Raw genomic sequence first — 12,948 nt, forward strand, 5'->3', positions numbered from 1 at the left:
AGTTCTGTGCCATTAGAATTTCCAGGCTAAGATGCTCCTTTCCTCTTTCCTTGCAATCCAGAGCAGGCTGAGCAGAACACCATCTTTCTGTTGACTAGGCTCCTGGGAGGAAGCCTTCCTTTCGTGAAGGCTGAGTTCAGAATAAACTGTCACCAAAAAAGCAACAACTCATAGATTAGAACAGGAAGGCTATTGCCAGTCTGTCTCAGAATATCAGGATGATTGCTAAGGTCTGCTTTGGTGGTCAAGGACAATGCAATAATTTAGGTCAGCGGTAGCACTGGGAACGCAGGAGGAGGTGATCATGTAGACTGCAGTGACTTTTTAAGAAACTTTTGGCATGAGATCATGACTGCTATTTCCATCCTTATTCTAAAGGGGCATCAACAGCGATGCTGAACTATTCTTGGCCAGTGAATGATAGCTATTTAGAGCACATCTCCGTGATGCTTTTAAAAGCCATTTAGGCAATGGCATTTATTGTACTTTGGGATCCTCCAGTACCAATTCTTGGAGGTGCTGGTGCTCTGTTGAATGTCCACAAGGCTCCACTCCAAAGAAAGGCTAGTCCGGTATTACTGGTGGCTATGAATTCTGTATTATGGGATGCTCGCTATGAGGAAAAGGTCCTTCTTTCTTTGGGGCAGTCCCCATGACCATTCAGATGCAATGCAAAAGAGAGTGAAGCATGTAGGTAGGTCCTTTTTAACCCAAATACATGTGTGGCAGAAAAGGTGTCCAACTGGCAACAACTGGAAATTTTATTTAACCATCATCCTGTGGTTACAGGCGGCAATGCTTACCCCACAATCTCCTTCACGTTAATTGCTGCAAAGGTACATAACTGCTGCCAACTTGCAACCAACATATGGCAAACCCAGCAAGGAGCTTTTCAAGGCAAATAAACAGACTCCAGAGCCTTCAGTGCTGACCCTACTTAGATCCACCTGTACCCTGCCACCTCCCCTCTTTCAACAAGAGCCAGGGAGTCATTTTCTTTTTTACATGAAAGCTGAGTTCCTCAAGTTTTATTGGACAAATGTGCAAATCTTTATGTAATTTATGTTTGAAAAAGGATGAATGTTTGTCTAGTTCACATGATATATGCAGTTTACAGAACTGAGCTCTTTACTGATGAATTTGGATCGGCTCAGTGTAGGATTTTTACTTGTTCGAGCACGTGTTGCAAAGAATATCCTTCCAAAAAGTAGCCGTCTTTTCCTGCCGGTATTAATATATTCAACTACACACGTGTCGTTCACGGCCCCCCCATTTGGCAAAGTTCTGCATTGGTCCTGGAAATGCAGAATCCAGTTTGTTGCCTCTCTAAAGGCCCGGAGCCTGATCAGACATCCAGGTCGATCCCTTCATTCTTGCGAGCTATTTTTGCTAGGGGACCATCAATCCCTTTTCTCCATGACAGTGGTGATCCCTTTTTCAGTGCATCATTAAGCATCTCCAGGAGGCTGGCAGGGCTGACACTGATTAATTTCCCCTGCCGCCTCTGGAAGTCTGAAACAGACAAATCCCAGGGAAGGCAGATGGCTGGGATCATGCGTATTGAGTTTCTGCTCTCCCTGCTAGGCTGTGAGTACAGTGCCGAATGGCTGCCATGGCTGCAATCCATAATCATAACACTTAACTTCTTGAGAGCGTGCTCAAGGGTTCAGAGCTCTTCATGTACATTATTTTGCTTAACGTCACCTAGCAGTTTCATGGCAGAGACAAGGTTCAAACCAGGAGCTTAGAGTCTGCTACTCTTAACCACTCCACCATGTTGACTCTCATCCCTTGGGTATACAAGTCTTTTATGCAAACAAGTAAAATACTCTCCTCCCCAACAAAAAGCCTTTCTAGAAAGAAAGCATGTCAAGGGGGAGGTTAGAGCCCTTCTGTAACATGCTAGTTTTCTATGTACAAGGAAATACACCCGTTAAAGTGGGTTTGAATTTGTAGAGCAGACATAACACCATTGAACACTGACCCAACTAGGTCCTATGGTAGAGCTTTAGTGCTCGTACTCTCTCCCGGCCCATTGACTTTATTAGAAAGGTTTAACACTGTTTAGAATTGCCCTGTTAATCCCTTATTGTAACTAAAAAGACTGAGGCAGAGATGAGTGAGGGTTATATTCAAATCCGCTGACCAAATTTTGGGAATTTTAATTCCCAAGAGATTTTAGGTGCCCAGGGGCGGATGTGAGGGCGATCTGGCTGTGACATCTGTCACCCCATTGATCGCCAGGGTTGATTTGGCTGATCTGGCTGGCTAGGCGGGTGTCCCCTACCTCTCTCACTGGAAGAGGTGCCCAGAGGCATTCTCCCAACACAAAAGGTTTTGGACTCTTACAACTTTACTGAAGAAGCCAAACAGTAACTAATTTTAAAGCAATAAAACCACTGTGTAAACAATCATCAAGATCTTCAGAACATATTCATGCTAGATCTGCTGGTATCCTATCCGGCTTACTGAAGGCCTTTTTGTTTTGTTTCATGCTTTGCTGCTTCTCCTTACCAAAAAGCGAATACAGTGTTCCAAAAATCAGGTCTTCTCCTTCAGACAAGGTGGAATGGAACGCTGAAGAATTGGAGACATGTTCCATCTGCAACAACAACAACGACAAGGACATTAAATGCAAGTCAGGAGGAATTTTGGCGAACCGCAGAACGTTCAAGCACACCTTTCCCCTGGGAAATGGCCCACCTGTCGTATGTTTGGCCAGGTGCCTTTTTGCAGTTTGTTGCGAAAAGAAAGTCAACAAGCAGTGCTGCAAGCACATTGCTGTGAATAAAGGAACCAACAGTTCCAATAGAATAGATGGTGGCGCTGAGATTCAGGCTATGTGGTGAGTTGATAATAGGATCAGGCTTGGTCCGCCAAGCTCCTGGTAATTCCACTTGATTATAGCCTGGTGCATTTAATTACAGATTATGCTGATTAGCTGCAGGGTAATATTTCCTTTAAAAAAGTTTTGACTTAGGTACTTCATGGGCAGGAAAGGCCACTTAGCGGTTCCAGCTGTTGCGGTTGTATCCATACAACTTGATGAGGCTGTGGTGAATGTTGGAGCTTTGGGCTCTCTGGGGGCCTGTCTGTTCTAGCCCTAAAGCTAATTACTGTGGGCTTTAGCAGCTTAATCACGCTATGAGCAGTTAAAGATAACGTTTCTAGCTCTGTTCCAGGCTGCCTCTGCATCAATGTCTGCTTCAATGACATAAATAGAGCAGTCTTGCGACAGTGGCCAGAGAAGTTTCTAGTCCCACAGCAAACTTTCTGCTGGCTTGTCCTCCTTGGTTAGTCATAATGTAAAAGAAGAAAAAAAAGGAAAGAACTCACTCTCTTTTCCACGCTGAGAGCCAGTGTGGTGTAGTGGTTAAGAGCAGGTGGATTCTAATCTGGAGAACCAGGTTTGATTCCCCACTCCTCCACCTGAGTGGCAGAGGCTTATCTGGTGAACCAGATGTGTTTCCGCACTCCTACATTCCTGCTGGGTGACCTTGGGTTAATCACAGTTCTTCGGAACTCTCTCAGCCCCACCTACCTCACAAGGTGTCTGCTGTGAGGAGACGAAGGGAAAGGCGCTTGTAAGCCACCTTGAGTCCCTAACTCCTCTCTTGGGTCTATCTAAGTCAGAGTACTTGCTTGTCTTGAGCAGGTTTGAAGCTGCAGACTGTGTCTTCTCTTGGTTGCTTTCAAGAAAGTCCACTGTGTGCTGCTTCCTTTCAGCTCTTTCAGTCTTTGTCATGTTCTAACTGCTGTTAAACTTAACTTGTGCTCTATGGATCACCATATAATAATATGGATGTCACAAATATTCCAGTCTCCAACAACCCTTAGCACCTCACTCTGACTGACTAGCTAGAACTAAAGCAGGGGATTGCTGGGTAAAGAAATTAAACTGCCTATTGGGAAAGGGGCAGGGGCTAACTAAAAAACCCTCCCTTAGGAGACTTAACAAAGGACTAAAACCATGCTAACTATGGGGAAACTGAAGCTTAATGGGGAAATAACAAAAGCCTCTGTGGGGGCGGGGTGGGGGGGACTGACAGTCCTATCCTAGGAGAATTGGATATAGGGGGTCATACCTCCTAGCAGACTTGCCAGTTTTCTCCCTACTTCCTGCCCCCTGCTGCCCAATTTTGAGGTGTGAAGAACACAGGTAAAGTGAACAAAAAACCAAATGCTGCAATAAACAAATGCTACAGTAAATAAAAGGAACCTTATAAAACTGGAGCACAATTAATACAGGAACACTACAACTACGTTGGGCCAGACTCACACAGGAAAGAAGCTGGATGGAAAATAACAAATCTCCCCAATGGGAATGGATTTTAGTTTTTACTTCTGTTTCAGTACCTTATCCCAGTAGCTAGACTTTTCTCACTGTGGAGTGAGGGATCAACTCCCTTTAAAAGCCTCATTACTGCTCTGCTTCAGGGTGTCAGCACCTCCTTCTCTGTGCAGGGCCTTACACTTTCTCTGCTACAGCTCAATTACAATGGATGCCTATTTTGCCTCCATGTTCTGTTGGCAAATTACTGCACAGGGAAGCGGTTAGCACACTGATTAAAAGGATTAAGTTTATTAGGAAACTACATTTAAGATCAGGAAAGAGCGGAGAGGTAGCATGCTGCTACTTTGCTAACTAGGGAGAGAGTCTCCATTCAGCTTTTAAAAGGACACAGGATAGTAGACCTGAAAGTAACAATACAAGGACAGACGAAAGGCAGTACAAAATGAGTGCTGTGTTGTCCATGGTAGAAGTCCTACAGCCTCCAAAAAAGTGGCAGGTGAAAATTTTTGTCCCTGCTTGATTGCTTCCTGAATCAGAAGGGGCTTTTCATAGAATCATAGAGCTGGAAGAGACCCCAAGGGCCATCAAGTCCAACCCCCTGCAATGCAAGAATACACAATCAAAGCACTCCCGACCTACGTTCATCCAGCCTCTGTTTAAAAACCTCCAAAGAAGGAGACTTCACAACTCTTTTGGTGAACATGCTCGGAATCATCATAACCAGAAATAGAGTCCTGGAGTTGGAAGGGACCTGAGAGACCATAGCGCTCAACCGCCTGCCCTAGAGTGTTCAACCTTCAGATTGGGTCTGGAGATCTTTTGGAATTACCACTGATCTCCAGACTACAGAGATTTGCTCCCTGGGGGTGGCAGGTGGGGGTGGGGATTGGCTGATTTGAAAGGTGATATCTATGTTGCCATATCCCATCTGAGTTTCCTCCCTGCAGCAAAGTTGCCTTCCCCAGACTGCATCCCCAGGAATTTTCCAATCTTGTGTCTGCAATCCTAATTTTTATCCTGCTTTTGGGTGCTGTCTTGAACGTTCTCACAGGCTTACGGTCATTTTCTGAGTCCCACAACACAGGAGGGAATAAAACAGCACAGGGGAAAAAATGCAACATTGAGAGCAGAGAGTCCTCCGCAAAACTCATTCCCTCTCCCCCTGCAAAGTTCCATTCATCCTTTTGGCTTTTTATTTGGCCTCCGAGCCTCCGCCCTCCCCTTCTTTGACTGCAACGTACTGTCTCATTATGAAAGCTGGCAGAGAGGATGGCGAAAAAAGCTACACTTACTAATGTGCACGAATAAAAAACGATAAAGTGGAAGTTTGAAACTTATGTTCACTTCCTCCAAGTGTCTCAGTAAAAAAAAAAAATTCATCATGGTTTATTGCCCTAATTAGCTTCCTTGGTATTATTTCATGCAAAGGTTCCAGGGTGCTTAGGAAGTTAATAGGGGGTAGTAGAGTGGAACGCGTGGAGTTTCTCCAAAGTGTTTCTTTCCCTAGCTGATAACAAGGCAGGAGAGAGAGAGAGGGGAGAATGTTGTGTTTGTTTTATAACGAAAGTTCAGAGTAGAGGGGAAAAAAACACCATCACATGTCTGAAAGCTAGCTAGCTATCTGGCAACTGTTCAAGTTAAAGCTATATTAATCCTTCCCCACACCTGCTCCCAAATGCAAGGCTGGAACCCCTACTTAAAAAAAAATCCTCCAAGATTGCTCTGGAATATAAACACAGCAAACCTCATAAATAGCCCCACCTTCTCTTCATTAGGGATATACAGACTCTTCTCATCAGTAATCTTGCAAAGTCTCTGATTTGCACAACAGAAAAAAGTTAACTTGAATCAGAGAGAAAAGGCATTGACACGTACAGCCGTGAGAATGCACCTGAGGGTTACCAGCATTACAAACTCCGAAGCTCATAGTTATACCTCTATTCATCAGCTGGCATAACGCAATAGTTACAATGGTGGTCTAGAGCCTGAGACAACCAGGTTCAAATCACGCTCTGCCATGGAAACTTGCTGGCTGTTCTTGGGTCCATCACCATCTCTCTCCCTGATCCCCCTAGCAGGCCTTATTATCAGCCCTACCAAGGCCACAGAGTGGGGCAGGGGTAGCTCTGTTTTGAGCTCCTGCAGCCCATCGCCATTCCAACCAGTGGCAATAATTTTTTTTTCAGTATTCATGGCATTACGAACATGAAGACATAACTTCTGGGGAAAACCTGAAAGTGGCAATGGAAGCTCTAGAAATGGCTATTGCTTTACCATAGAGCTTTGTGCCAATTCCTAGAGCTACTGCTGTCGCTTTTGAGTTTTCCCTGTGACATCATACTCATCACACTGTTCCCACCAGTCCAACAGGGGCAAATGTTTAAATCCTGTGTGCCTTGTTGTTTCCCTGCAAACTCCCCCCCCCCCTCTTTTTTTCTTGGTGTCCAGTAGCTCAATAGACCAGTCCTTTGCTTCAGTGTTAGATCTGCAGTGTTTAAAAAAAAACCCACAAAAAACCCCAAGCCCTTCTGATTGTTCAGAAATGGTGGCCAGAAGAGCAGGAAAAATTGCTGTTGGGGAAAGCAGAAAATTATGCTGGTGGAAAAGGAAAGCAACAGGAAAGGTTGTGTTTGGCCAGCTTCTCTGCTCTTTCCCACAGTGGCTTCATAAAGGGCAAAAAACAATGCATACGGGAAAGTCTACAGTGAAGGAAAGGTAATCTTGCTGCAAGGCAGAACGCAAGTGCATAAAATGGCCAGGGTTCCACAGTTCAAGTGTAACAGCTGGGAAGGTCCCTGCCACTTGGTTCCGAAGGAGCAAGATTTGTAAAAGCTGTATTATGTGTGTTGTGTTGCCAAGATCCTGGAGAAGAAAACTATCCCATCCATTTAATAGGGGCTTAACATGGGTAAATGGGCTGACGAAGGTTTCCATAGCCTGGAGGCAAATATTTATTTGTTTAGAAGAAGGAGAAGGATTTGGATTTATATCCCCCCTTTCTCTCCTGTAAGGATTTATATCCCCCCCTCACAACAATCACCTGTGAAGTAGGTGGGGCTGAGAGAGCTCTGAAGAACTGTGACTAGCCCAAGGTCACCCAGCTGGCATGTGTTGGAGTGCACAAGCTAAACTGGATTCCCCAGGTAAGCCTCCACAGCTCAGGCGGCAGAGCTGGGAATCAAACCCGGTTCCTCCGGATTAGAATGTACCTGCTCTTAACCACTATGCCACTGCTGCTCTTCTTTATTAATAGCCCACCATTCTCTCTGAGACTGGGCCAATTCCAACATCACCTGGGAAATAACATCCCATTAAGCTTCTCTTAAAGGGGCAGGATATTTTTTTCTCCAAGCTAGCCTGTGTGTGTAAAGTGTCATCAAGTTGCAGCTGACTTGCAGCAGCCCCAGTAAGGGACTTTCCAGGCAAGTGAGAAGCAGAGGGAGTAGTGCCTTCCTCTACAAAGTTTTCCTCAGTGGTCTCCCTTCCAAATACTAACTCTGCCTAGTTTCTGCGATCTGACGAAATCGGGCTATGCCATGCCACTTTCCCTCCCCCAAGCTACACAGCTACATATTACGGCTGCTTGCCACAGCAAAGTAGTTCAGGGCTTCCAGGGGTAAAGATATGGGCCTAGAAAAAGTATACACACACTTTCATGCTTTATATGCTCAATGCAGAAAAAGTCCTAAGTCATATCAATTTCTCACAGCAATGCGCAGCAGCTGTCCTAAGTTCACCTTGATATTCCACAGACCATTCAGGTGAGCAAAAAGCATTTCTAGGCGCTTATGCGTACTCATGTGCACAGTTCCTTAATGAAGCTAGATGTTTGAAAACAAGACTAATTTGTCTCCTCGACTTTGATTTATTTAGTATAAGTCTACGAGGTCACGGGGAAAGAAAGCAGCAGCTGGAATGAGAAAAAAAAGGACATGGAATAGGAATGGGCGGAAAGATCTTTTCACAAAGGCAGCAGCACAAAGGTTGAGTCTCTCCTGGAAAATAACGTTAAAACCTTAAAACTGAAATATGGGAAAAGAGGCTGTGACAATGGAGGCTGCTAAAAAGACAGTGGAGGAGGAGGAGGAGGAGGAGGAAGAAGAAGAAGAAGAAGAAGATGACGACAAAGAAGCAAAAGAAGAGTTGGATTTATATTTCCCCTTTCTCTCCTGTAAGGAGACTCAGACAATCTCCTTTCCCTTCCCCCCTCACAACAAACACCCTGTGAGGTAGGGGGGCTGAGAGAGCTCCAAAGAACTGTGACTAGCCTAAGGTCACCCAGCTGGCATGTGTTGGAGTGCACAAGCTAATCCAGTTCATCAGATAAGCCTCCACAGCTCAAGTGGCAGAGCGGGGAATCAAACCCAGTTCCTGCTTCTTCTGTGCAGCTCTAAGACAGAGAAGAGGAACACAAGGAGTCTGGATTTATATCCTGCTTTTATTTCCTGTAAGAAATCTCAAAGTGGTTTACAAGCTCCTTCCCTTCTCCCCTTGTGAGGTGGGGGGGGGGGAGGCTGAGAGTTTTCTGAGAGAACTGTGACTAGCCCAAAGTCACCCAATAGGTTTCATGTGTAGCAGCAGGGAAACAAATCCAGTTCATCAGATATGAGACCTCTGCTCATGTGGAGGAGTGGGGAATCAAATTTCTCCAGATTAGAGTCTGCTGCTCCTAACCACTACATCACACTGGCATAGAGCAGTTTCATCCCCTTCTTGTTGCCCACTGACACTTCCTGATCCGCGTGACTATAAGATCATGTGGAGAGAGATGGAAACGTGGGAAAGATTGGCAGTCCTCGCATCTGTAGACCATGGGCTCCAGCCCTTGATCTGCTACTCCACACAATTCTCAAAACAATTATCTGGCACAGCCAAGCACTGTGACTTGTGATTGCAAGATGAGACTACTCAATCGCATCCATTTGCTTGAAGGGAAGGGGAGCTGCCGTTGGCTCCATTCGTGAGCAATTTCTCCAGAGGGTTAATTACCTATGTGTAATTCCTCCGTTGCCCTTTGCGTGATGAACGGCCAGCATACCAAAGATAGCACAAGACAAAGAGGGAGATGCTCAAAACGTTCAGCGGGCACAGACATATCATAGCATCCTTGTTTTCAAATGATCTGCCACTTCCCAGCCCCGGAATAGGGTTGCCAGTTCTTCAGTGAAAGCAAGGTGGGGCACAGACTGACAGAAACTGCTTTGCACAATGCTTTAAGAATTTCTCATCTCTATGGTTTAAATTCAGACTCCTAGAGTTTTGAGCAATGCAGCATTGTGCTACATGGTTATCCCCCTCCATTTCTGTTCCCACTGGCAGGCACTGGAGGCCAAAGTGGGAGTGGGCAACCTGGTATTCCTACCTTCGAGTCTAGCCCTTGCCTTGCCTTTCACACTAGAACATTGCATATGATGATTTATTCACTTACTTCATTTATATCCCACCTTTCTCCTCAGTGAGGGCCCAATTTGACTTACATAATTCTCCTCTCCTCCATTTTCTCCTTACAACAGCTCTGTGATGTAAGTTGGTTGGGATCAGAACCTGGGTTTCCAAAGATCTTAATCAGACACTCTAACCACTACACCATTCCAGCTTAGGTATTATAAGCCACTTTAGATCAATGGATTCTTACCAGGCGACAGTCCTTGTACATTTGCAGGAAGCCTTCTGGAAAATTCAGGACTGTCCACCTTCCATGTAACATTAGCAGGCAGCTGAGCGGGTATCAGACTGTTGCAGTGTTATGCTATGTAGAGTTTCTCCAGCCTAAATCAATTCAAATAAATCTGTTTAGACTGAAGTTACTCTGCACAGGACCATACTGTTAATAGCCTGACCCTGTACATGTTTAATTGACTTAGAATAAAATGCATACATTTAGGAAGTTTACTCTCAGTTGAATGTGTTCAGGAATACAGTGCAAGTGCAAAACTTCATGCAACATCGGAGACCCATGACTGGATCTCTTGATATGTAACTTAAACTGGAAAGGGAAGTTTGGATTGGGGCTGTAGCACTGGAAGGGAGGGTAACTCTTTCCTTTTCTTCATATCCCTGAGAGAAAATATCTCTCTGAGTTACTTGTAGCCAAGGGTGGGGTGGGGGTGAGAGATACAGTATGGACACCTGCCCTTTCTTTGTACCCAGTCTAAAAGGTGTGTGTGTGTGTGTGTGTGTGTGTGTGTAGATCCTCACACATTCATCGCAAATGTACAAGTTACCTGTCCTGTCCCAGTACTGTGGCCCTGACCCAATTTATCCCCCCATCACTTAAATTTGCAGGTCTGGAGCTTCAGTCATGAAGTTTTAACATTACATGAGGTTGCTCCTGAGTGACTTATCTCACTGGTCCACTGGTATGCTAATTAGCTATTCTCAAAAACCTGATAGTTTGGCTCACATCAGTAGTCTAGGGACGTACACCACATCAACATCAAATCTGACAATTTTGGGGTGGGGCTTATTGGAAGGAAGCAAGTCTTATAGGAGTGTATATTTGGGCCATTGTAGAACATGTATGTTTGGGGGATACTGGTGCCCTTATTGAACCTGGAAAAAGCTGAATATATTGTCTGTGCTGAACGTAATTCACAATTATTGGGTGGAGCTTACAATGCTTTTCACTTAATCAGGATCATATTATTTCTATAGGGAAAATGGTGACCACCACAACTAATTCCCGAAAACCTACAGAAACGTTAAGAAGGCTAACAGAAAAATGTTATCAGTCATATATTTCTCTTGTTGAAAAATATCTGTTTCACGCATTTCAGCGCGAGGACTGTCAGGATATGTTTAGTTTCATTTAATTTAGTTCAATGACACACAGGAAGCTCCAGTCCAGGGGAGAAGAGGGGTGATTTAAAAATACACTGGAAAGGGGGAGTGAGAGAGAAGAAAATAACTCTGTGGTGGCAGCTACAACTAGGACAATATTATCTTCATCTGCATAACCAACCAGAACAATCTGAAGCTGGACAAGAGCCCTACATGGTCCCACCCACTTTCCAAAAACACTTTGGGGGCACCAGCATGGATATTGGTGGGCACCAGAGGTGGGATCCAGCAGGTTCTCATAGGTTCCCGAGAGTAGGTTACTTATTATTTGTGTGTGCCGAGAGGGGGTTACTAATTGGTGATTTTGCTATGTGATTTTTGCCTTAGTTACGCCCCTCCTCTCAGCAGTAGTATGCAGAACTTGAAGCAGTCTAGCAGGAGGTGCACCGGTGTGCGCGGCAGCCTGTGCCTGCGTGCATTCATTTCCCACCCAGGGACCGGCGCAGCGGATGTGTCCTTGCCACAGCCCCACCCAGGAATGTCCCGCCCCCGGAATGCCCGGCCACGCCCCCATCATGTCCCGCCCAGCCCCATTGGCGCTACGTCACAGTTTGAATCCCACCACCATGGGAACCTGTTACTAAAATTTTTGGATCCCACCACTGGTGGGCACCATGAATAGGCATCATATTGGAAACTCATGATCAATGTACTCCTTAGTGAAGCCAACGGTCAGTTTGAATCAGCAGAATCTTCGTGCATGTGCAGTTTTGAAAAAGCCTGATCCAAACCCATTCAACAGTCACTTGTGGCCACTCGGCCAAACTGGACAGACTGAGTGACTGGCACATATCTGATCACCACCTTTGAATATGTTAAGTTCCACAGCTGGACATGTTAGCAGCAAAAATGTGCAGCGCTCTGACTTGACAAGGTTTCCTATCAGTGCAATCCAACTGCTTCTGCTGTGCTCTCTAATCTCCACTATATTGGAACTATATTGTGATGCTGAGCATTCTCTAGTTTGTCCAAATCTGTTTTAAAACTGTTGTAAAAATTGAACTAAACATTCTGCTGAAAACATAAAAGGACAAGAGCAGAACTTTTCTCCAGAGTTCACTTTGTCATCATCGGTGGGAATAAAAATCATGCTACGAGGCTATGCAAGAATTTTTCGTTCTTATACAGTAGCCAAATCCCAGATTTGTTTTTGGCCAGAAACACTATGTGGTGTGTGTGTGTGTGTGTGTGTGTGTGTGTGGTGTGGTGTGGTGTGGTGTGGTGTGGTGTGGTGTGGTGTGTTGTGGGGATTCATTCAAGGAAGTTAAAGTCCAGTTGGGATTAAAGTTGACAAATTCCCATTTCCCAGATCAGCACTGAGCTCTCTAGATTGTGGTACTAATTACAGCCTTTGATGGAATTTCTCACAGAGAATGTTCAAAAGTGTTTCTTTTCATGAGGTGAAGACGACATTGGCCCTCACAAACAGAGCAACCCCAAATTGTTATCTGCTTTCTTCTCCCAAAGCCAAGCTTTACATCCAACACTCCATTCAGACAGATGGAGCTAATTACTTCAAGTGGCAAATAAATTGGCTCCGAGAGTAAGTGCATTTTAACGTGCTAATTGGTGTTAAACTGCCAATACATCCTGCCAATAGATTTTAGTTCCCTCTGTAACTGGGCCTGGCATGTTCTGGAGCTGATTAGCCTGGGTAGAGACTTGGCCGCGCAACACGCTGGCACAGTGTTTCTCTCAGAAGCAGCGAGCATTTTGAGTGCGGGCATCTTTTTGCCTTTTGATGAACTGCTGGCAAAAGCCAAATGAAAGCATCTCTGCCGATTTTTTGTGTTCCTTTTCAGGTGGAAAGGAAG

General features: G+C 45.0%; 1 protein-coding gene across 2 annotated transcripts in view; it reads right to left on the minus strand.

Moving 5' to 3' along the window:
* Positions 1-12,948, minus strand: part of LOC125433847 (opsin-5-like) — a 90,420-nt gene that overhangs the window by 29,151 nt on the left and 48,321 nt on the right. For both annotated transcript variants that reach the window (XM_048498756.1, XM_048498757.1), the window contains exon 2: positions 2,515-2,602. In XM_048498756.1, the coding sequence (XP_048354713.1) occupies positions 2,515-2,602 (88 nt within the window). The remainder of the gene's footprint in view (positions 1-2,514; positions 2,603-12,948) is intronic.

This window comes from Sphaerodactylus townsendi, linkage group LG05 (genome assembly GCF_021028975.2).
Source record: "Sphaerodactylus townsendi isolate TG3544 linkage group LG05, MPM_Stown_v2.3, whole genome shotgun sequence".
Lineage (NCBI taxonomy): Eukaryota > Metazoa > Chordata > Lepidosauria > Squamata > Sphaerodactylidae > Sphaerodactylus > Sphaerodactylus townsendi.